This window comes from Aspergillus costaricaensis, assembly GCF_003184835.1.
Source record: "Aspergillus costaricaensis CBS 115574 unplaced genomic scaffold BO79scaffold_11, whole genome shotgun sequence".
Classification (NCBI taxonomy): Eukaryota; Fungi; Ascomycota; class Eurotiomycetes; order Eurotiales; family Aspergillaceae; genus Aspergillus; species Aspergillus costaricensis.
In genome coordinates this window covers 690,982-711,855 of record NW_020291811.1, presented here as the reverse complement: position 1 = coordinate 711,855, position 20,874 = coordinate 690,982, and the positions used below count along the sequence as shown (strand labels likewise).

Genomic DNA, 20,874 nt, shown 5'->3' with positions numbered 1-20,874 from the left:
GTCGTCATATCTATGATCTACAATACTGACTCGCTCACAATTAAAGTTGCTTACTCTGTCATAAGTACTGCATATATCCGATCCATTATGAGATAGAAATAATACCTTATGAAACAAGCATATTTGCCGATAACAATTGCTGACAAGAAATAAAAAGCCATTCACATTCACAGAAAGCGAAACAAAACAAGCACCCCAAACGGCTCATATGCTAGTAGTATTTTCAAGACAAAGAACATCGCACACCCGACCATGAAAGCCTTCTAGTCCCGAAGACTGGCTAGACCCCTGCGCAGATGCCAGCGCTGCTGATGTTCCGGGCATCAGAAGGACCTTCGATCCGATTTCGATCCACTCAACTGACGATACAAATTCGAATGTGATCTTGATATCGCCTTGTCCTGGGTTGATAGACGACTGTACCATCTCTTGTACCCCTGGTTCGTGACCACGTTCGTGGCCTGAAGTGTCGCCGTCAAAACTGAAGAACTCCGGTTCGGTCGGTGACGATGGCCGGGAGAAGACCTCATCCTCTGCAAGAGACATGCTCGACAACTTCACTGTCGTGCGAACATTGGCCACATATACTGTGGCATTCCCTCCCAGCAGCACCGGCGGGGACAGCGGAGACGCGAACTCGCTAGACGGGAAGCTGGCTACGAAGCCAGTGTGAAACGGAAGGGTTCTTGGTATAGAAGCAGATGGTGCTGCCAGTTTGAACAAGATGGAACCCTTTCGTATTCTTCCCAGTCGTGGCGCCTCCCCATTCGCAGTCAAGGGCAACGGTTCTATTCCGATCGTTCCCACTTGGTCTTGTGTCAGTTTTTGAACTGGGAGTCGCAGATTCCGCACACTGACTGCGCGGACACGTTGCCAGTATGCCTGCGGTGGGAAAGATGACTTCCCAGGTAGTGAGCCATGGACAAAAGAGGTTGAGAAATCCCCAGAAACGGGTCTGCTCCGATTCGCGCTAGAATGCTGAATGCTGTCCAGCCGTTTCTCTGATCGACTCCTCTGCCTCTGTAAGCAATTTCCCGAGTCTGATGTGCTAGGCATCAAAGGTCCGACGAGTAGCTCGTCTCCTGCTGAAATAGATCCGTAGCGCACCAGACCACAAAGAACTACGCCATGGGCTTCCTTCCTTTCTTGCTCCGCAGCTACTGAGTATACCTTGGAGGGCGGAATAGCGAATACTTCGTCAATATCAAAGATATCTTCAGGGAGGGTGTAAGCAGCTTGTGTCTTCGACAATGAGATGTCCCGTGATGGCGGCTTCGCGGGAATGGGGAGGTATCGAAGAAGTGCATGAAGTTTTCCTATGCCTGAGCCATCCACCGCACTTGTAAGAACGATCGGGACAGTCGATTCCCAGCTTTCTGTATTGGAAATCAGCTTCCGCACCTCTGCCGCATCCTTCGGCTCTGTACGCTGTAGATCCACTGCCTGGGCGGTTGGAACGGACATCATCGCTGGCTTTTTGCCAGATGACTTGAGAGCCGATAGTACTTTCGCAAGATTGTTCCGCAGGCCTGAGCGGGATGCCATGTCCATCTTGGTAATAACAACAACAGTAGGAATCTCCATCTTAGCACAGAGCTCCAGGTGTGATAACGCAAGTGTCATGTCTGCAGATTGCTCAGCAGATTGGCCAGATTCCGCAGTAGCCTCATCATCGCAAGTTGCTGGGATGCAGAGAAGGACATAATGAGGGGCCCAACCGACCAGTCCTCGTAACGTGGACTTCATATAGCGTACTGAACCTGGTAGATCAGAGACAAACGCTAGACGCCCACCCTCCGAGGCGGCGTGGATATCATCCCAAGCTGCAACGTTGCCACAGGCATAGTTGATTACCTCCACAGTTTGTGCCTGTGGTTCATCTGCGGCATATCCGATCAATTCATGAGCAACAGAGCTGGTGATCCCTGACGAGATTTCATGCCGATGTTTCAACAGACCTAATCTGCTTGTTCCTCTTCCATTGTCAAGCACAGATGAGGTCAAAGTACCTAATAGAGAAGACTTGCCGGCCGCGCTGGGGCCAGCAATGGAGATACGGATCTGCTCAGTACTGGAGGAACTGCCTAGCGAGTCTTCTTCCTTCGTATTGTCAGGAGATGAATCATCCTGCGTCTGGCCTTTATTGGGAGACTTGACCCGATAAAAGTCCCAGTCAGGGCTTACCAACGCTTCTGCAACCCAAAGGCGCTCTGCATGGACTTTACTAGTATCCACGTTCTCAGAGTAGGGATCTTCAGCCCATTCGCAACTGCCAACATTCACTCTGCGTAGGACATCTATCTTGCAGCCTAAGCTGGCGGCCATAACCTGCAAAGTGGACAAGCTCTCCTCCAGCTCATCTTGAGTGAGTCCAACAAACGTTCCATCATCAGCAACGCCGACCTCATACAGAGCACCCTGGCTCTCCTCTAGCCCGGGAAGTAAGCGAGCAGGTTTCTGTGCCTCCCCTAGCTGGGTTGTTGCTTCTGGAAGTACTGGTAGTACAAGATTTGCAGTCGTAGACGAATGAAAGGGCGATGACTGTTGTAATCGCCACAGAAGCTGCGTTGTGAGATGCTGCAGCCTTTGCTGACGGCTTTCAGTCGAGCGAGTCTGCTGCGGTTTCGGGTTTGACTCGTAGCTGGAAGGCGTGGGACTATCGGCTGACAAGCTTGCTCGGGAGTGATATGAGCCTCCCACGAGGTGGCTAGTAGACATGGAAACATAGGGTCGTCGAGGGCGTAGGAGCAAATGAAGCTTGTACTCTGTGGGGCCCTCTTGGGGTTCAGGGTCCAGTTTGGTGATCCCATAATCGGAGAGTGAATCAGGATCCGCGCGGTCCAAGTTCGTACTTGAACGTGCTCGAGGCACCGTGCGATTGCCAGTTGCTGAGAATTGAGGGGTCGAGGACCCTGATGTGGACCACGGAGAAGAGACCCGCGGAGGGTCAGGATCGTATGTGAACACAGATGCCATGATGGTAAATACAAGCTCGACGGCAATCAAAGGCCGGCAAATGTAGGCTTATAGACAAAGAATGGCTGATATCTAACAGTGGGCTATCATTAAGACCCCTCGGTATATTCGGTGTGCTCGTAACTGTTTTGTGCTCAATAAATGTACTTTTCCTCGTGTGTAGTTGGTTGATGCTGTTAGAGTCATTTTGAGGTTGAATTGTACTTTGTCAAGAATTGATGAAGGGCGCGGATAAAGCCGTCGGAAAGTGGATGTATTCTCAAAAGAAGGAACCAGAAAAAGAGTTAGACAGTTTTGAGGCGAATTGCAGCAGCTGGCGGTTAGCAATGACGCGACATCTTGGAGGGGAGGCTGATGGGTGAGTCACTTGTCCTTGGGATGCGACTATCCATCGGAGTAAATACACGGTGCCCCGATCGAGTACTCGCCTTACGACATGACTGGGTCAGGTGACGGGCCCAGTCATCCACACGTGCTAGACGTGAGGGGTTACTGCCTGAGGCCCTTAGTGTGGCTAAGCCGCATCGTATTTCGGCTGCAGGGGCTTTGGTTTCAGATAAAACGAGCAGAACAATAGTTGTCGAGGGGAACTAGGAAGCCTGGTCTCTTTTAGTGCTTATGGTCTTTGACCCAGCCTAACACGGCAATGATGCGTCCACTACTGCACGGTGATTAATGGAATGTATTTGGGGTCCGTGTTTGAAGCCCGCTTGTGCGCTATCTGTCTTTCGCCAATATGTGTCATTAACTCGGTTTCTTCGTTCTCCACCGTGCTAAGAGACAGCCGGAAATGTAAATGGCGACCGTCCTTACGGCAGTATGCTTTCGGCAAACGGACAGTCCGATGTAGATGAATTGAAACTCCCATCCAAAGTGATCAAATGGCTATCCAATGTAAGATATCTCACAGGGTATTAAACAAATGCAACTAAATAATACGACACATGCAAGAATATTCGTTCCGAGAAGTTGATATGCAAAAAGTGGACACTCCTCGAAGTGTCCATCGGCCCAAGTCCGTGGTGTGGGGCTTTCCCTCTTCTGATCCACCCATCATCTGTACACTGTACAGATCTGTGCTCTGTTCTGGGTCCGTCGCCTAGACGGTGTAATGTTAGAATACGCTGCTGCCCGAAGCCCGACAGTAAGCCCGCATTCACGAGGTTCGGCGATGTCCTAGCCCATGTACCAGACGCTCATGCCATGTCCATGGCCCCTGACGCTAGCTTCTGTGTGGGGGTTTATTCGGCAGACGGCTCCCTTGCTACCCCCTTGCACTTCCCCTGAGCAACATGGATGTTTCTGGCCGTGGTGCGTGTGAACACAGCACCACAAATGGGACACTCTGCTTTGGCAACCACTCCCGACTTCTCTCGTTGGTGGCGGAGCAGGTTGCTGAAGGTAGAAAATTCACGCCCGTTGCATCCGTGGTCCCAACATTGAGGTTTTGGCCGAAAACTAAGAACGCGAACTTGATCTGGATCTGAGGAACTGGGAGCGGACTCGGGAGAGGAATACACTGTCCCTGATGGCATCAGGTTATGTGGTTGGGGAATAGAGTTGGGGGTTTGCCTGGTAATGCAATATGGTTAGTAGGTGGAACGAAGACTTGATGGCTAACGTGGCCACTCACGAGAGTGAAGAGTTCGGCGTTAGGTAGTAATCTGGCTGATTGACTAGGTATGAAGGAGGCCTAGGAACAAGTTAGCCATAAGATTCGTCTCCTGATGCAGTCGGTGTCCTCACGTTGATGTAAAAGAGGGATCTGGCATGGTGGGTGGGCTGCCAGATACGGAAGCGCTGGGATAAGGATATGGAATGGAAGAACTATGAAATCGATCAATTTTCATCCCAGTTAACTCAGGTAGTACGGATATTGGTACCTTCGAGGCTGGTGTCGGCTCTGGGGCACACCCGGCTGTGAGGTGAGGTAATGTGTAGACGGAAGTCCTGGCTGATAGTAACTCTGTGAGGTGGCATGCTGAGGTGGATATGCTGCTGGGTAACCAGATTGGGGTGGAAGTGTGTGTGCCTGGGGATATGATTGTTGATCCATAGGCATTGAAGTCGGATGAAGAGGCTGGGGTGGCCTGTTTTGCCAGCCGTAATCTGCTCCTCGTCAGCGCCAATAATTCAAAGAGCTTGGAAGCCATGCTTGCAAACATACTCTGAGAGTTGTGTGCCATGTTGGTCGTCAGAAATGCTACTGATCCGGGATGCATCGACTGAGATAATAATGAAGAATCTGACGCCCTGGAGGGAAACGTCTTCAGTAAGTAACACTCAGAAAAGAAGGTCGTTTCTTTCAATACATACTGTGATATTTGTGAAAAGGCTTGCGAGGGACTCCTTTGGGCCAGTCTTGAAGGTGAGTCTGCTGGTTCAAGATCCCGAGAGATGAACTCGGATGGAAAAGGCGCCCTGCCTAGGTACTGATTCGGAGGAAGAGGCGATAGATGACTCCGTCCTTCTCCTGAACTAATGCTGGATATTTCGCTCCGAGGAGAGCTGTAGACCGAAGCAGGACTCGGTAAACCAGGAAGCCAGCCTGGAAGAGTAGACGCAAGTGCGGTATCCGATGGGGTTGTCTCAGACTTTAGCGGAACCGAACCACCATCAGAGTGAGTAAGATCAACGACGAAAGGTGCCGAGGCTGGTGATGGTACTCTCCAACTTCGCGGGATAGAATCGCCCAGCTGTCTGTGACGAACGAACGAGTCGCCTGGTGAGTGATAGAATTCACTGGAAAACATGGGTGTTCGATTGAGGTACGCCAAAACCACAAGAACAAGAGGGGCGATCAACAACTGAGAGAATAACGAGGATGAAGATGATGAATCTTTTAGGAAGATGATTCAAGAAGAAATAAAAATTGCAAAAGATCAACGATTGGGGGGGGGTGGGTTTTATTAAGACGTTGGAGAGATGAAGGAAGAAAAGGGAAATGAGGAAAGAAGTACAAAAACCAACAGGTGCTAAGTAGATCGAAGGAAAACAAATCAGGGTACGGAACATACAGTTAGTTAGGTAGTAGGCTTAGGCAGAGAATCCTTCCGGATTGACAGCAACTATATCCACCACGGGAGACAGCGAAAGTAGTAAGTAGTGTGGTAAGTAGTAGTAGGTTGGCCAGGACGGCGGACGGGTAGATGGATAGTAGGTAGTAGGTAGTAGTAAATCAATTCGATAACCCGTTTTTTGTGTTCCAGAAGCCCGGCTAGAAGAGAGTATTTAACGCCTGGTGGCCTAGTGATAGCCAGACGAGCGAGAGACCGAATAAGCGCAACGAACGGGGGCCGAAGATTACCTGGTGGTTCGTCTTTTGGAGACTGGCAGCTTATGGCGGGTGGGCAATGCGTGAGAGAGAACGAGGGTGGGTGCTGTGTGTATGTATTTTACCTGGGCTTATGCCACTAGATCGGAATAGTAATTACGCTTATCCTGGATTTTTTCGTATACGAATTACCGTGGATTTTTCTCTCGCTATTTTTAATTTGTAGCTGAAAATTGAAAAAAAAAAAAAAAAAAATGGTTCCCCCCGTTTTGATTATGGGGTTTTCCTGACAGGTCGGGATATTATTGTGGTTAGTATTATTTTTATTATTATTATTTCAAATCCTCTCCCGCGCACTCGATGAAAGGCGTATGTGTCTGTGTGTGTTCTTTTTCACTGCCACACATCGGACGCTTCCATCTAACTAGAGGGCCCTCTTTTTCTATTTTATTTTATTCTATTTTATTGTTTTACCTTTCCCTGTGATCTCCAACCCAACAATCACCACTGACCTGCGCGTTATCTCCTTGGATAGTTCTTGGACGTGGGGACGATCCCATCTACGAAACTTCCCCTTCATCTGATCATGTCCATCGGTCGCATTGTTGGTAGCCACAAGTTTCCCCCATTTGTGGTCTGATGATTGTAGAGCATGGAGAACCATCCATCTCCATCATCGTGTTAAGCGGGTCCGTCATTGAAGAACGTTCCTGTTGTTGAGCTAATATTAGTCGTTTAAACGGTGACCCAACGCCGTCGGCCTTCACCACCCACCACACCGTCACCACTACGACTACTGAATACTTACTAGTAGGATCGAACCCGGTTCATTTTCTGAGTTTATTTATTCCGGACAAGATGGGCCACGCCAGTCGGATTATGCTTCCCTCCGGCTCTGAGTCAGGGTACTCAATAGGGGATAGTCCTGCACCATCGCCACGTGAAGGTCCCAACAGCTCAATCGCACCCGGCCTGGTCAGCTTCAGTAGCCTCGAATTAGTTTGGGATGCAAGCGCCCCCCTGTCCCCTCGCTACTCCACTCTGGGAATAATGACGGGGTTAAAGGAGACCTTAGCAATTGACATCAGCAATCGTATCGCCCTAACCGGCCCGTCGATCGATACCAACACTTCTTTTCGCGAGCCATGAGAGGAATAGACTCGGAGATGGCGGGCTTTGGGCTGAGAGCCGCCTGGGAAAGCAGAAACAAGCTCCTCTCATAGTGGAAGGACCGGCTGAAACTAGTGTACTCGACCCTAACCCCCTCTCGCCTCCCCTCTCTCTCTTCCCCAGTCACCATCGGTTGTGGAAAGTTTTAGGGGGAAAACACAACTCCAGCCCCAAAAGGCTTGAGGGCGTTGAGCGTCACCGCCAGTAACAGGAACCGAGTGAATGATTAACAAGCCCCCCCCGCCCGATGATGCTCTGGTTTGTTTCGGCTCATCTTCCTTCAGAGGCGGCGTCGATGGATTTGTCGAATCCGCATGGTTTGGGGGCCAATTTCAGGATGCGAAGGACCTTCAATTCCCTGATTCGTATATCCAGGCGGGTCTGAAAAGTGGCCGCCGGGGCTAAAGGCAGTCCTGGCTGGGTAGCTAGTTGCGAACGACGCCGTCTGACATACGTGGAGTCGTGCGAGATCGTCATGATAGCGAGGCATGGCCTTTTAGATCCGGAACCACATGGCGATAAGCAATGGGCGGTTCAATTAATTCCTTCCCCGGGGCGATGCATGCTTCCTTCCCTCATCCTCCTACCAGGGATTGCAATGTAGGGGAGCAGGGGGAGCCGGGACCCATACCACCAACCGTCCCCTTGAGGATTCCCTTCCCTCCCACGATCACTGGGAGGCTTTCCCGCGCGCACCACGCTGAGCAATAAGACCCGATCATTGTTTTGTCTAGCGTGCCTAGCCTCTGGCGAATGCATCAGGCTCAGAACTTTTGTCCTGTTCTTTTTTGGCCCCCACTGCCTTAGCGGCCGCCAGCCACGCTATGGATCCCGATTCTTACCGCTTCGGGCTTACAATGGGCCATCGCGTGTTTCTGGCTTCGTCTCCCCTTTCATGGCCCGGCGTTGCAGACCTAACTAGAATCAGGCGGAAGAAAAGAAAAAGGGTCTTTCTGGATTATTCCGCCAGATGGCCCCCCCTTAGACACAGTGATGCGCCGCCCCCCCAGCAGAGCATATGCCCACTTACCGTTTTTCCCATACGCCGTGGAAGGGATGATTGGATACATCCTTCGTACTATATTCTGACAATGCTCAAACGCAATGCGCTGGGGAGATCGACAGGTTTCGTTTCGAAAGGTTACTTTCTGTGACGACAGCTTGGCGCATCGCTGCAAGCTCACGGATCCTCCTGTCAACTCCAGAGGATCGCTGTAATCCCCATAAATACTCTCTGGCTATTATCACATCCCCGAGGTATTCTAGACCCCAGGTATCAGCCTTTCTTACTACGGGCCTGTTTCTTTTTCCCCATCATTCTTCCCTGATGTGGGTTGGAATGATCGAGGAGTGAGAGGGACCAGCAGATTGGGTGCGAGCAGATGCAGGGACACAGAAGGACCAGAAAGCTCACCATTTATTCTTCCAATGTGGCCGGGGCTGTAAGATCCGGAGGATCGCAAATATTGCCTGTCCTGAAAGCAGCCAACGGTGAAACGGTGGTCCGAAGGTGCTAGGCCGCTCACAATGAGGTCAAGGTTGCTGCTAACTGCTAAGGGAGGCGCTTTGGCCGACACGGTCAGACTCAGACCCGTGGACCGGCCCTAAGCAGGCTACCAATTACCAGTTACGTGACACGTTTATTTGCGCCCCTCAGAGTCCGGAGCATGGCGAGCGCCCGATTGTCCGATCCTGTGATTGCCTTGACCGCCACGGAAATGATCGGCCAGGATCAAGAACCTCGCTCTCTCACGGGAGGCAGTGGATGTAAATTGGATTAACCGCCCGCTCGCCAGACGCTCGAGTAACCGAACAAATCCTCCTCGAAGGCACTGCCATTGATCCACCTTGCCAAATTCCCGTCCTCCTTATGGGGAGGAATGGCTGAGCAAATGAGCAATATTTGCTGAAATGAGTCTAAACCCAAGGTCAAATAAATTAACTCGCCCCCTCAAATATCGCGCTGATGGAGAAACAGAAGGGAGGAGACAGAAAAATTAAGACAAAAAAAAAATTAAAATAAATAGAAAAAAGAAAAAAAAGTCCAATAAAATCCCCTAGTTGTCACGAGGAATCTCCGTTTACGACCAAGGACATGAATCCTATTGACCAATTTCCTCCGTCCGTTTAGCTTCGCTGCCTTGCTCCACCGGAGGAAAGCCATGGGCACTGGCGGTTGACACTTGGACTGGTTGGTTGGCAGGCCGGCAACAGCGTCATTGAATTATGGGGCCCGTTCTCGGCGACCGCCATCCGAAGCGCCTGGGATCTTTTCCGCTCTTCACGGTGCCTGATCCCCTCGTGGATGTCGTGCGGAGACAGGGAGGGAACTGTGCACAGTCCAGCGCTTCGACGTACCGCCGCAGCCAGCTGTCGTTGGGGAATTTGCTCCCTCCTGGCCGGGGACCACGCAGCGCTCCCCGTTGGGGAGCACCCGGCGATACGCCTGCATCCCATCACCAGCATCAGGGAGGCTCTCAATTACAATAACTACTTTTAAACGCTCTTTTTAACTGCCAGGCTAGCCAGGATCCGGCGATCGGGTCATAAACTCCACGTGCTGTGGCACTTTTATTGATCCTGCTAGGATTCCGCATGTGGCCGAGATGGGAGCCGTTCGAGGTGGGTAGCCGGCCACATGGTTGAGGTAACACCTTAAACCAAGTTAGCACTGCTACCTTGCCTCCCAAATTACTACCAATCTGATCGGGGTTTCTCACTATTAACCAACTACTAAGGCTTGCAGGGGTGGTCATAGTCTACCGGGATAAGAAGGGAAGCGAAGGAAGGAAGGGAAGGGAGGGGGGTGAGAAACACACTTCCACGATCGCATGATCTGCTGGCTCCCTGACCGGGCTTCACTAGTTTCCTTTTTTTTTTATTAGAGTAAGAAGCCTTTTCCTCTCGACTCATACCAACCCCCCTCCAATCGAATGACCACCTTTTGCCGGCCGCCGTTCAGCTCCAACTGACCAACCCATTCGACCCCTCTTTGTCTCCTGGACTAAAGCTGCTCTCCACGCCAACCCACATGTCTTGGACGTACGCGAGCTTTAAGCGCCAGGAATGAGCGGCTGAGAGAGGTACGCCATCCACTTTCGGGGTGCTAATGAGCCTCCAGCAAGAAGCGCCGTACGATCATGACATCGCCAATCCGATTCCAAATTGCTCGGGTTCCCTATCAGCAGACAGTCCTGACCCGCCACCACCAAATCGTGCGCCTTATCGCAGCCAGCCTTGCCTGGTTTGGGTCCTACCACCTGCAGGCAGAGACTAGACTCGATCAAAACTAATAAAAAATAAAAGGCTGTTTTCCACCACGACCAGAAAGGCAATCCCAGCCAACCCAACCAGAGCAAAGCACTAATGCCAAGCAGACAACGGCGGCAAACCGTGCCCTTCAAGATCAGCGACGCACGTATGAACCAGCCTGTAGGTACCAACATGCATGACCGACCAACCCATCCAATTTACCCTGCATCACGGACCACCCAACTGGAGCGACCAAGCGCTCGGTTGATGTGATGTATATAACCCATACTAGTAGATAGTAGCTAGCTAGCCAGCCAGCAAAGATACGTAAGTCTAGACTTTTGACGTGTCTGGAACATGGTCAAAGCCCACCACCACCACACAGCATGCACAGGAAAGATGCGAGAGATGCGCCAGGCTCCAACCAAAGAGATCATTGATGTGTGTAATGAAAAAAACTCACCGGACCATGAAATGTCAAATGCAAAATGTAAAATGTCCAAGCGTCGCGCGTTTTCCAATCGATTAGTTTAACTGGACCAGATGCAAAATAACCCCTCTCTGTCTGTCTGTCTGTTTCTCCCTCCACCTCGGCTTGATTGCTTTAAACGCCTAGTTACTTGGTAGAGACTACTACGTACGTAGATAACCAACTAAACTAAAACTAACTAACTAACTAACTAGTTAGTGATCCAGTCTAACATACGCACGATTTCGTCATCATCATAATGTTTTCATTTTTCTTCTTTCCTGCCCTTTGGTCCCCTCTCTACTATTGTGGGGATGTGTGGTTGGGTTCTGGACGATTGCGTGGTGGGGTAGATATGCCGCACAGCCAATACATTCATTCGATCTTTCGCTCCTTTTTCCGACTTGTGTGTTTCTCCGGCCGGGACTGCATTTCCAAAGTTCCACTGCGAACGGTTTGGAGTGAGACATTGGGCCGACTGCCTTGGATGATCTGATACTTTAGTACAAAGTTTGATTGATTAGTTGTAGTTTTTTTGTGTGTGTATTTCGTACATAGATTTTAGTGATGAATAAAAAGATAAGAATTTAATTCTCCGGTGTCAGTGTAAGTGTACCTGAGTAATAACACTATGGGAGTAAGTCAGTAATGTCGCACTCATAATGCGTGCGCGGGATATATATCTTGTTGCTACAGGCTACTACTACTACTACTGCTAGTCACACTAATACTGTGCCACAAACGCAACGCATGTCATTCTGTCACTTCAACTTAACTCTAAGGACTGAGTACTACTAGTAGGATTACTACTTATTAGCCACATCAGAATTCTAAACCGAACTTAATCTATCAGTTACTTCTTACTATGTACGACTTACTATAATGACAACCACTATGATCGCACTTCCATACCCATACTAACTAAACCAGGGGTCAACCAACTAACTAATAACTCCCTAGTTTCACCGACTACTAGTAGTCAATCAAACATATCAAATCCCTACTTTTACTACTAAGTAAATAGTGAACATTAGTACCAATAACAAACAATTCAAATACTAATTATAAATCACGAAATAAAAAAAAATCATAATCATAATAATAATAAAAGAACGATCAACAACGACCCTATCGGCCCTCGCCGCGCCAAGAAAGATTCTTTGCAGATCCAACCAAGCCCCAGCCCAAATTCCGTACGTACCGCTTCTATTTACCCCTGGATCGACTATAATAAGTAAATTTTAAACTCATATGGAAACAAGATACATACGTAGTCTAGGTACCCAATCTAGATGTTTTGTTTTGTTTTGTTGTTGTTTCGCCGAAATAACCCCGAAAATAGAAACCATGATCGGTAGACTAGGTTTTATTCAGACTGCCAGGCGGGTAGTAGTCTAGTAGACTACTAGCCATGTCAATCATGAGAGAAAATGGAAAGTACAAGTTACTAGACGTAATTGCCGAGCCGTCGAATAGATTTTTGTCTTTTACTTTGTGGAATGTGGATTATGATCGTGTTCTTGTGGATAATGCAATAATTAGTGTGAAACGGGGAGATAGATGGGTTGACTACGTAGTTAGCTAGCTAGCTGGTTCGCTAGGTAGGTAAGTGGTTAGTTTGGTGTGATGGCTGAGGTGAGCTGAGTAAGACACGAGTGGCTCCGATCTTCACTAGTTAGTTGTTTGGTCTGGGGGGGATTTAGGACTGATTGGGTATGCTGGATGTTTGATTTTGGGGGCGGATTTTCAATGTTGTGAATGTTACCTGGATAGGTAGGGATTGAGTCACGGGTGTTGATGGAGGGAGTAGTAGTTACTGATAGGGAAATATTTGACGCTCGCTTCTGTAGTATGTACTTACTGAGTGGATGGTGTGACTTATTATTCTAAGGAGGGTGGATTTAGTATAAATATATGTATGGGCTTGCGAATGATGTGTGAAGCTGATGAACTATCATATGATTCATGTCTCTGACACAATAGGCATGTAGTAACATGCTTTTGATGGGTAGGCTTGAATCTTATACATATGCTACACCCCGATCTATACTGCATGTTACTATAGTTCGAACGCCAGGTATCATATACTCATATAACAAATACATATAGTACAATAAGCGTCCTCCCTATCGACTGACTGCCAAGTCCAAATTCTCGTATTTACCGGCCTTAACAGCTAGATTGCAACGACTCATTCTGCTTCGTCTCATGTTCCCGGGGCCGCATATGGTCCACAAATGAGCCTAGCCGGATAGAACTTCGGCGATATACATGCTTGAAGAACACTTTCGTAGGTGGTATACAGCTGACAATGAATACGACCCACATTTCGGTTCTGTAATCTGTCGTTAGAGTGATACCTATGGCGAGATAGAGGGGATGAGTGCTACTCACTGATTCCAAACAATGACTGTTCCGATCTGTTCTATCATGTCTGTTAGCTCTCATGTCGCCGTGGATGAACAGTATCTACTCACGGCTCGGATCTTCAATTTTCGTCAGAACAGTCAATTGAACAGTTTTTACTATTGCACATGCCCCTGCCCTATTCTACGTCAGCATTGACTCATCCGATAAGAGGGGAGGTGCATTACACGACGCCAAATCCCATCAGTACGCAGAGGCCAATCCGGGTCGCTATCGAGAAAGCGTGGACCCGTGCAAGGAAAGAAACTGGATATAACGCGAGCGCAAAGTCGCAAACAGCAGACCAAGCTGTCAATGTTAGACATGGAACCGCAGAAGCGAAAACATACACTCACGCCCTTGAATATAACCGAATATCTGTATACGGCTGCGATAAGGACAGTACTCCTTAGTATAGGCCTCCCACAGCATCCTCCTCGGCGAGCATTGAAGCATCATGAGGATGGCAGCGACACAGTTCACGACGAGGTTGCTGCCCGCCAAAGACCAGAGAAATATGCTTCTGGCTTTGGTTTGATAGCCTTGGACTTGTTCGAGAAACGCGACAATGACAAGCTTCCCCAATCCAATCGCAACGAGGGCAATTAACTGGTTAACCCAGCCATAGAGTAGTGCCATCTTGCTCTCGTTGAAAGTTAGCATGTCCTGCGGAAGGCCAAGCCCGTATGTAGCTCCGACAGTGATCATCGCCATGCTTGCAGCTCCCAGAACCTGTCGCATTGATTGATATTAGCGGCAATGTGGTAAGTTGAGGAAGGAGAGTACTTACAAATGTAGCTATCGCCAGATACAGGTCTTTCGCCACATTATGAATTAGTTTGGACGCAGCAACGCATCGAGCGATCATGAAGATGATCGCCAAACCAAATTCGACCCATGTTACAATGAAGAATGGCCGTCCAAAGCCATTTGGATGCTCGTCGCTCATTGACTGATAATTGTGAAGTATGCTAGTTTGCTACTATGGCGCAGTCGCTGCATTTCTAGTAAAACCAAGGTCAACTTGAGTTGCTCGGCCAGTCGGTTTTGGGTGACGTGGAAAGAGATAGTGGTATTGCTCGGCACAACGCAATTATGAGTGCCCACCACGACGAAAGACAAGCTACCACCGCCTCATCAGTCGAATAGAATAAGAAGACGAGGATTGTGACGAACCTTTCGGTGGATTCCAAGTTGAGATAGCTGCAATTGGGTTGGCTGTCAGGTGACGGACCGCCTACGTCAACACCCAGGGTCTTAGGTCTCTCCACAATAACTGGAAGTTTCTTTTGGGACTCGCTGTTCCTGGCTCTTGAGTTAGATCCGATATCACAAATCCCGATCTGCAGATACAGTGCGAGGTCGAGCCTCCTCAGCCGTGCCTTGCAAGCATCCGGGTGGGCCGGATATCCCTATTGACATCATCGCGGGTGGGTATCCCAGCATAACCTCGGAGCTACACACCAGCCCGCCATGACCGTCGCCCAGTGTTCGTTTGACAACCTACTTTGGTAAAGAACAGTCGCTGCAACGATAAATGGAGCATATCCGCGCTGATGATAGTGGTGTGTCGCGTAGATCACCATATACAACATCGTGCCTATTACGAAGACGAACGGACCTTGTTTTCCGACTTGCCCTTATTGACCCGAGCGCATCTCAAGTTGCTTGTTACCCATGGTATAGAATATTTCGACAGGATGCGCTGACCAAGAACATTCCATATGCGACAGAATGACTTTGTTTCTTTTGGTGCAGCGACAAGCTGAAATTCCGAATCGCTCGAAAATGTTATCGCTTTCTCTTTTTTGCAGGAGTATCTTCTTGGCCATGTCTGGTTGAGGATACCCCTGGAGATATAATGGATTGTCCCGAAGCTGACGTAGCTCTCTTACCGGTGTATTTCGTCTTAAATTCGCCCTGTGCCACCTTGTTTTGGGAAAGGTGACAGAAGAGGGCGCATATGCATATAATAATGTCAGTCACGATTAACCCTTGACGAAGTTCGGAACTATGCAAAAGAGCAAGGATCATCGGCGCAATCAATCTGCCCCACACCATAAGGAAGAAACAGGTTGACAGTGTGGGTGTGCGCTTCCATACGGCCTTGGCATAATAAGGACAGTAGTACTTAACCTTGTCTAACGTCGTTGGTTCTGTCCACACTTTCCATCCTCTTTGAAGACATTCCTGGCAAGCAACGGGACTGGATTCTCGCTGTGAGCATGTAGCTTTCCTGCAGTTGAAATAGAACGAGGCCATTTTGTTAGCCATGAAACATTCAAGGCGATCGGACCAGAAAGGCTTCAGCTCGCTCTTCTTGTCATATGGCTCGTGATCTACTAGCCACCGCGACCAGCGTCCTAAGACCTCAGAGGCAGTAGCGTTTGAGCCATAAAAGTACTCCCGATGTTTCATACCATCACCGGGGCATATAGTATCACATCTGAAGTTCTGCAGCTCACTGTGGGCGAGCCTTTCGAGTCGTTTATACTCCCAAATAGGCATTTTAGGATCCTGTACCAACTCCCAGTTCTTGAGTTTGCATTGCTTGTCGAGCTCTTTTTTGCGGTCTTCTGGCCGGTCCGTCGATCCAATCTTGAAGCGCTGACATTCATCCTTACTGTCTCGGTAAACGTAAGCATATCCTTGGTTGTTTTCGTTGTAATGACCCCGAATGATGTTGTGCATGTGAGAAAGAATAGCCTCTGTCGTAACTTTTGGTTTGTCACCCTCTGCAGGACCCTGAATCTGCTCCTCTACAGCATCCTGAAATACATCATTCATTCCTGGTAATACGGCAGCACTCCCAATGCTGCCGCTGATTGTTGGAGCCTCACGTGATCGTGGTGGTGAAGAGGGAGAGCCGGCCATTAGTCGCCGCAGAGCATTTAAATTCTGGTCAGCTGAATCGGAATCTAACATGTATTGCTGTACTGTCATAGGCTTCGGTGATGTAGAGTTTCCTGAGCGTTCTATATGTTCAGCTGAGGTTACAGAGGCCACTCTTCGTCTGAATTCCCGCCTCGCTGCAAACTGAACCGAAGGGCTTCGATCCCCGGGGCTTGTAGGTCGAGCAGGGTCACTCGAGATAGTAGCCACATCGATAGGCGGAGGAGAGTCGTAAGTCTCGTCATTGTCGTCTGATGTCAGGTGTGAAAATAATGGAACGTTTCGAGGGAACGAAGGAGTGGAGAAGGGAGATGTCATAGTTGTCTCTGTGTCGGAAAATAGCGTTGAATCTTCGCGAATGGGCAGATCGATAAAGAGGGACTGTGGGTGATTCATATAGACCAGCCATGGCAGGGATAAGCAAGGCAGATTCAGAGGTAGGCCACTGAGTATGATTATGCAAATCAAGAAACTGTTATTATGCGGCTGTGCTCTGTCCATATTTTTCCTCTCACCCAAACCAGTCAGAATAGCCACCTCCCCTCCTATAGCCTTGCACCAGTGTAACGTGCTTTACCCAAAAAGTGCATTGCTTCGTTATATCATGCAGTAGTTGAGACGGCGGTAGTGTTAGCGCATTGCTTAGTTCGTTCGGACCACCCAAATTTAGACCCGTCGGCGCTTGGGAACGTGGCTTATCTCGAGACAACGGGGCGGAGATATTTCCCGCTTGAACCCGATGATATGTGTGCTTGAGAAGCTTGAGTACTCTATGGCTGATTTGCTATCTGACTATGCGAAAACCCGATGCGTGAAGGTGGCATCCTTTTGTGGAAGATGTAGCCCCGGATACGTGGAGCGCAAGCAAGCGAGACGGATGCTGCCCCAAGGGTGTTAAGGTTGTTAGGACTTAGGGTCAAACTGTTTCCCCTCACAAGATGTCTAATACTGACTCGCGTATGCAGCCTATTGTGGCTGGACAGGCATGCTAAACCCATCGTTGCTTAGCTTTAGACCATCCGGACGGCGCTAGTCTAGGGTCCCCTGCTGTTGTCTAGTTGGTGTCACATCTCATGAAATCATACGGCAGGAAAATATGGAAAATTCCATTCATATTCAGCCTGTATTCAGGAAGATTGTAAGATATGCATCAAAGTATCCAGGGCCTTGACCGTGAGGCTCGCCGTAAACCTTACAACCACTAGTCAGGGAATTGAGAGCAAACTCTGAATAGCACGGCTTAGAAGCTGGAATTTCAAAGCAGATCAATTAATCTGTGCTAAAACTTTTGCTATAGCCAAATCAAAATGTATCAACGTGGATGGCAAGGGGTTGCATCAGTGATGGATGTACCCACTGCCTCCGACAGCCCATGACAAACTCCTAAATGCGCCCATTGAAAGTCGTATGTATCATCATATTGGGCAAATAGCCCACAGGCCATTTGGACGCTATAGACATGGCCAGAAAAATAGCGAGCGTTGGTTCTGCACAAATGGGGTTACTAACGATGTTTGCTGTAAATCTCGGGTTTTTGATTGACATACCACATCACAGTGCAAACGCAACAATCGCATTCTTCATCTCCGCAGTCGCAGCCAAAACAAGGCTTAGAGACTGTCTTGATAGGTCGCTTAATGGAAGAGCCAGAACTGGAGGAAGGAAGGGTGAAGTTGACAGCGGAGGAAACGGATGAGGCAGCCATCGTGAGGTGCTTTTGAGATTTGATGCCTTGCAAATGTAAAATGTTGTGACGAGATAGAAAGCCGATCAGAATCAATTCTTGTATTTCACCTGGGAAGAAGAAAGGATCAGGAACGGAGCCAGACCAAGAACCAGAGATGAGCCAAAAGTCGAGGCAGAAGAGAGAGACGCCATCAACGTCACTGACCAGCTCAGGACCCACTAGACCCTTCTGGGGTTAGCCGAGCCGATCAGCTCAGGCAGCAAAGATCCACCGCCCATCTCTTCTCCACTTCCACTTTGACTCCTTCATCCGTCTACTTCCGTCCACTGCTCTCTCAGCTTCACACGCTGTAATCAGTCAAATTGCGGGATACTATATACTCTCAGAGTCTGGACTCTCGGCTACCACCGTAATCCAGGCTAGGAGCTGCGTCTCCCGTATATATAGGGCAGGTATTGATGAAAGTCTCCCATCTAGCCGGCGACAGCATCGGGGCGGTGCAGTACGGCTCGATACCCAATTCGTCCAGATGCCTATCTAGCTGCGACATCACACTATCGCACGCTTGGCACTCCATATCATATTGAGATGCCCTACTGAGCCTCAGCTGCTCCACATACCAACTTGAGTCGTTCCTCACCGCTCCGGCTTCATATAGCGCCAGAAAATTGGGATCAACACCCGCATCAACAGCTGCCTCATACGCCATCCGTTGGCCTATAGCCAGAAGCATGGGGCGACAACGGGGTAGTACTAGACTGTTATATTCAGGAGTTCTATGGCCTTTAGCCCTCTTCAAGGACTCTTTCATCTCCGCAATGAACCCTGCCTCGTGTCGTCCCAAAAGGGAGTCTGGCGTCTTGGCATCGGGTATCCTGAACCGGCCAAGAAGCAACTCAGTAGCAGAGCCTATAAGGCATTCAGCATAGATATAATATCTGAGAGCTGGATCATCACTCACGAAGAATTTAATATATCACTTCATGAGCTTTGCGCCTCAACGCGACGTGCCAGCAGGTTTTAAGTATCGAATGTGTCGCATTGCTAGCTAACTCGGCAATTTTCCATCGTTCCAAGCGTTAGGATTAATTGATACTGTCTCAAAACCATGCAATGCAAAAACCAGCCACTTGCTCAAATTAAATGCAGATCGGCCAGCAACTTGGCTTGGAGGTTCTACAGCTGGGCCTCTAGGTATACAACAAGAAATCAGGCCGAGCTTCCGAGCTGCTTAAGCTCTGACACCGGATTCTCGTCCATCCAAACTCTGATATCCACATTGGCCTGACCCTAAGCTAGACCTACCACAGCTGACCTAGAGTGCTGTCTTTCAGGATTATTGATGACGCCTATTGGGTGTAGCTACTCAGGCGCTGATCAAGATCAAAGGGCCCCGATACACCTGTCTGGATGACTTTGAGACAACGGGGACGTTGAGTTGGTCAAACTCTCTGTCCTACTAATGACTCAATAGCCTTTCGGAGAGGTTTTTTCTGGTTGAAAGTTCCGTATAGTTTGGCCAGGAAGCCAAGATATCCGTTTCATGGTAGACATACAGTTCTTTCCAAGGAATGAAGCTCTCAGTTCAATCAGTCATGACTTGGCACGTTGATTTCACGCAAGCAGCCTTCCTCATCGATCGACAGGGTGTCCTTACAAGTCAATTCTACAGGCTATACCGTGATGTGAGAGCTATGTCGTAGTAAACAGTTCATTTATCTTTATATGCTATCAAGTATGTCTAGCTCAAATATACTTATATGCCTCATTCTTGTTCCCCCGGAGGTTCAATAATCCATAATCTCATCAATTATCCATTTGAACTATCAAGACAGAAACAGCCAAGGCTTCCGACTCTGGAGAAGCGCCAACTGTTGGGCCGTACTCTTGTCCTACAATATCATATATCCGAGGGGAGAATGTGATTATCCTGATCTGTTGCGTACTTCCCTCCACGGCCGCTGGGCGTCGCTAATGAGCTCTCCTAATACATTAGGCTCGCACCAGAGGGTCTCTGCCGCGACGACACATTCCCCAGCCACCATGGTATCCCACGCTTTGATCTCCTCCATGAAATGGACAGCCTCAACAAGACGCGCGCCCTAATTCGGCAGTCCGCGTATTTCTTTTCGTAAATACGTGTATGTCACATGGTTTGCATCCTTCTCATAGCATAATGACTCCGCTAATTGGTCCAAAAAAGCTTCTTTTCATCTATGACATGTATAATATGGATGAGATACAACGAGACTAAACAGGGTCTATGCCTTATACCCAGCCTGACTGCGCCGTGCCCCCAAACGCTCTGATTGCTTTGTTGATACAACGCCCTACTTGATCAGTATGATACGCTGCAGGTATCTGCTTTTGAATCATCTCATGCAACCACTATGAGACATTCAAGCGTCCGACGGTAGCTTTATCTACCAGATGCTCGAATGCTGAGTTGGCCCATGACAAATCACCATGGTGGGCACATACAGTGGGAGGCATCATCGTGTGGAGAATAGGCGCGCTGAATAGTGGTCAGTATATAGTTAATCGCAGCCAAGTGGAATGTAATCTTACCTTTAGTTACCATTAGACTGGCATGGCTCTTCAGACTTTACTCCATTATCGACTGGGGTTTCACTGTTCCTAGAAGCAGTCTCTCGATTCATCTGCATCTTGACGAGCCGTTTGCTAATTCCCGTTGATGATCGTTGTATAAAGGGTCTATAACGATGTTTCTCGCTTCGCTGGTGGCTA

At 48.9% G+C, this 20,874-nt stretch overlaps 7 protein-coding genes across 7 annotated transcripts; all 7 read right to left on the bottom strand.

Annotated features, from left to right (window-relative positions):
* Positions 1–71: 71 nt before the first annotated feature.
* BO79DRAFT_208496 (uncharacterized protein) lies at positions 72–3,326 on the bottom strand. The gene has a single exon (XM_025682414.1). The coding sequence runs from the start codon at positions 2,974–2,976 to the stop codon at positions 205–207; it is 2,772 nt and encodes a 923-aa protein (XP_025541139.1). The 5' UTR covers positions 2,977–3,326; the 3' UTR covers positions 72–204.
* An 822-nt stretch (positions 3,327–4,148) lies between these two features.
* BO79DRAFT_7608 (uncharacterized protein) lies at positions 4,149–5,886 on the bottom strand. The gene is made up of 6 exons (XM_025689711.1): positions 5,293–5,886; positions 5,144–5,229; positions 4,860–5,085; positions 4,723–4,803; positions 4,610–4,669; positions 4,149–4,548 (listed from the first exon to the last, which is right to left on the bottom strand). Exons 1-6 carry the CDS (start codon positions 5,727–5,729, stop codon positions 4,218–4,220), a joined length of 1,221 nt encoding a protein of 406 aa, XP_025541138.1. The 5' UTR covers positions 5,730–5,886; the 3' UTR covers positions 4,149–4,217.
* A 4,450-nt stretch (positions 5,887–10,336) lies between these two features.
* Positions 10,337–11,078, bottom strand: BO79DRAFT_7593 (uncharacterized protein). Its single transcript, XM_025689708.1, has one exon. The coding sequence runs from the start codon at positions 10,864–10,866 to the stop codon at positions 10,474–10,476; it is 393 nt and encodes a 130-aa protein (XP_025541137.1). The 5' UTR covers positions 10,867–11,078; the 3' UTR covers positions 10,337–10,473.
* A 2,216-nt stretch (positions 11,079–13,294) lies between these two features.
* Positions 13,295–14,496, bottom strand: BO79DRAFT_170996 (uncharacterized protein; the record flags this gene model as incomplete). Its single annotated transcript, XM_025679553.1, has 6 exons — positions 13,295–13,476; positions 13,536–13,566; positions 13,619–13,686; positions 13,736–13,856; positions 13,904–14,279; positions 14,338–14,496. The coding sequence occupies 6 exons, from the start codon at positions 14,494–14,496 to the stop codon at positions 13,311–13,313; spliced, it is 921 nt and encodes a 306-aa protein (XP_025541136.1). The 3' UTR covers positions 13,295–13,310.
* Positions 14,497–14,876: 380 nt separating this feature from the next.
* BO79DRAFT_263027 (GIY-YIG nuclease family protein) lies at positions 14,877–16,789 on the bottom strand (the record flags this gene model as incomplete). Its single annotated transcript, XM_025686627.1, has 3 exons — positions 15,430–16,789; positions 15,012–15,100; positions 14,877–14,959 (listed from the first exon to the last, which is right to left on the bottom strand). The coding sequence occupies exons 1-3, from the start codon at positions 16,755–16,757 to the stop codon at positions 14,877–14,879; spliced, it is 1,500 nt and encodes a 499-aa protein (XP_025541135.1). The 5' UTR covers positions 16,758–16,789.
* Positions 16,790–17,647: 858 nt separating this feature from the next.
* On the bottom strand, positions 17,648–18,248 carry BO79DRAFT_208494 (uncharacterized protein; the record flags this gene model as incomplete). The annotated part of the gene is made up of 2 exons (XM_025682413.1): positions 17,987–18,248; positions 17,648–17,926 (listed from the first exon to the last, which is right to left on the bottom strand). A coding segment is annotated over exon 1 (154 nt), but the record flags the coding sequence as incomplete, so codon positions are not given.
* Positions 18,249–18,508: 260 nt separating this feature from the next.
* Positions 18,509–18,859, bottom strand: BO79DRAFT_253715 (uncharacterized protein; the record flags this gene model as incomplete). The annotated part of the gene is made up of 1 exon (XM_025686014.1): positions 18,509–18,859. The coding sequence occupies one exon, from the start codon at positions 18,857–18,859 to the stop codon at positions 18,509–18,511; it is 351 nt and encodes a 116-aa protein (XP_025541133.1).
* Positions 18,860–20,874: the final 2,015 nt, after the last annotated feature.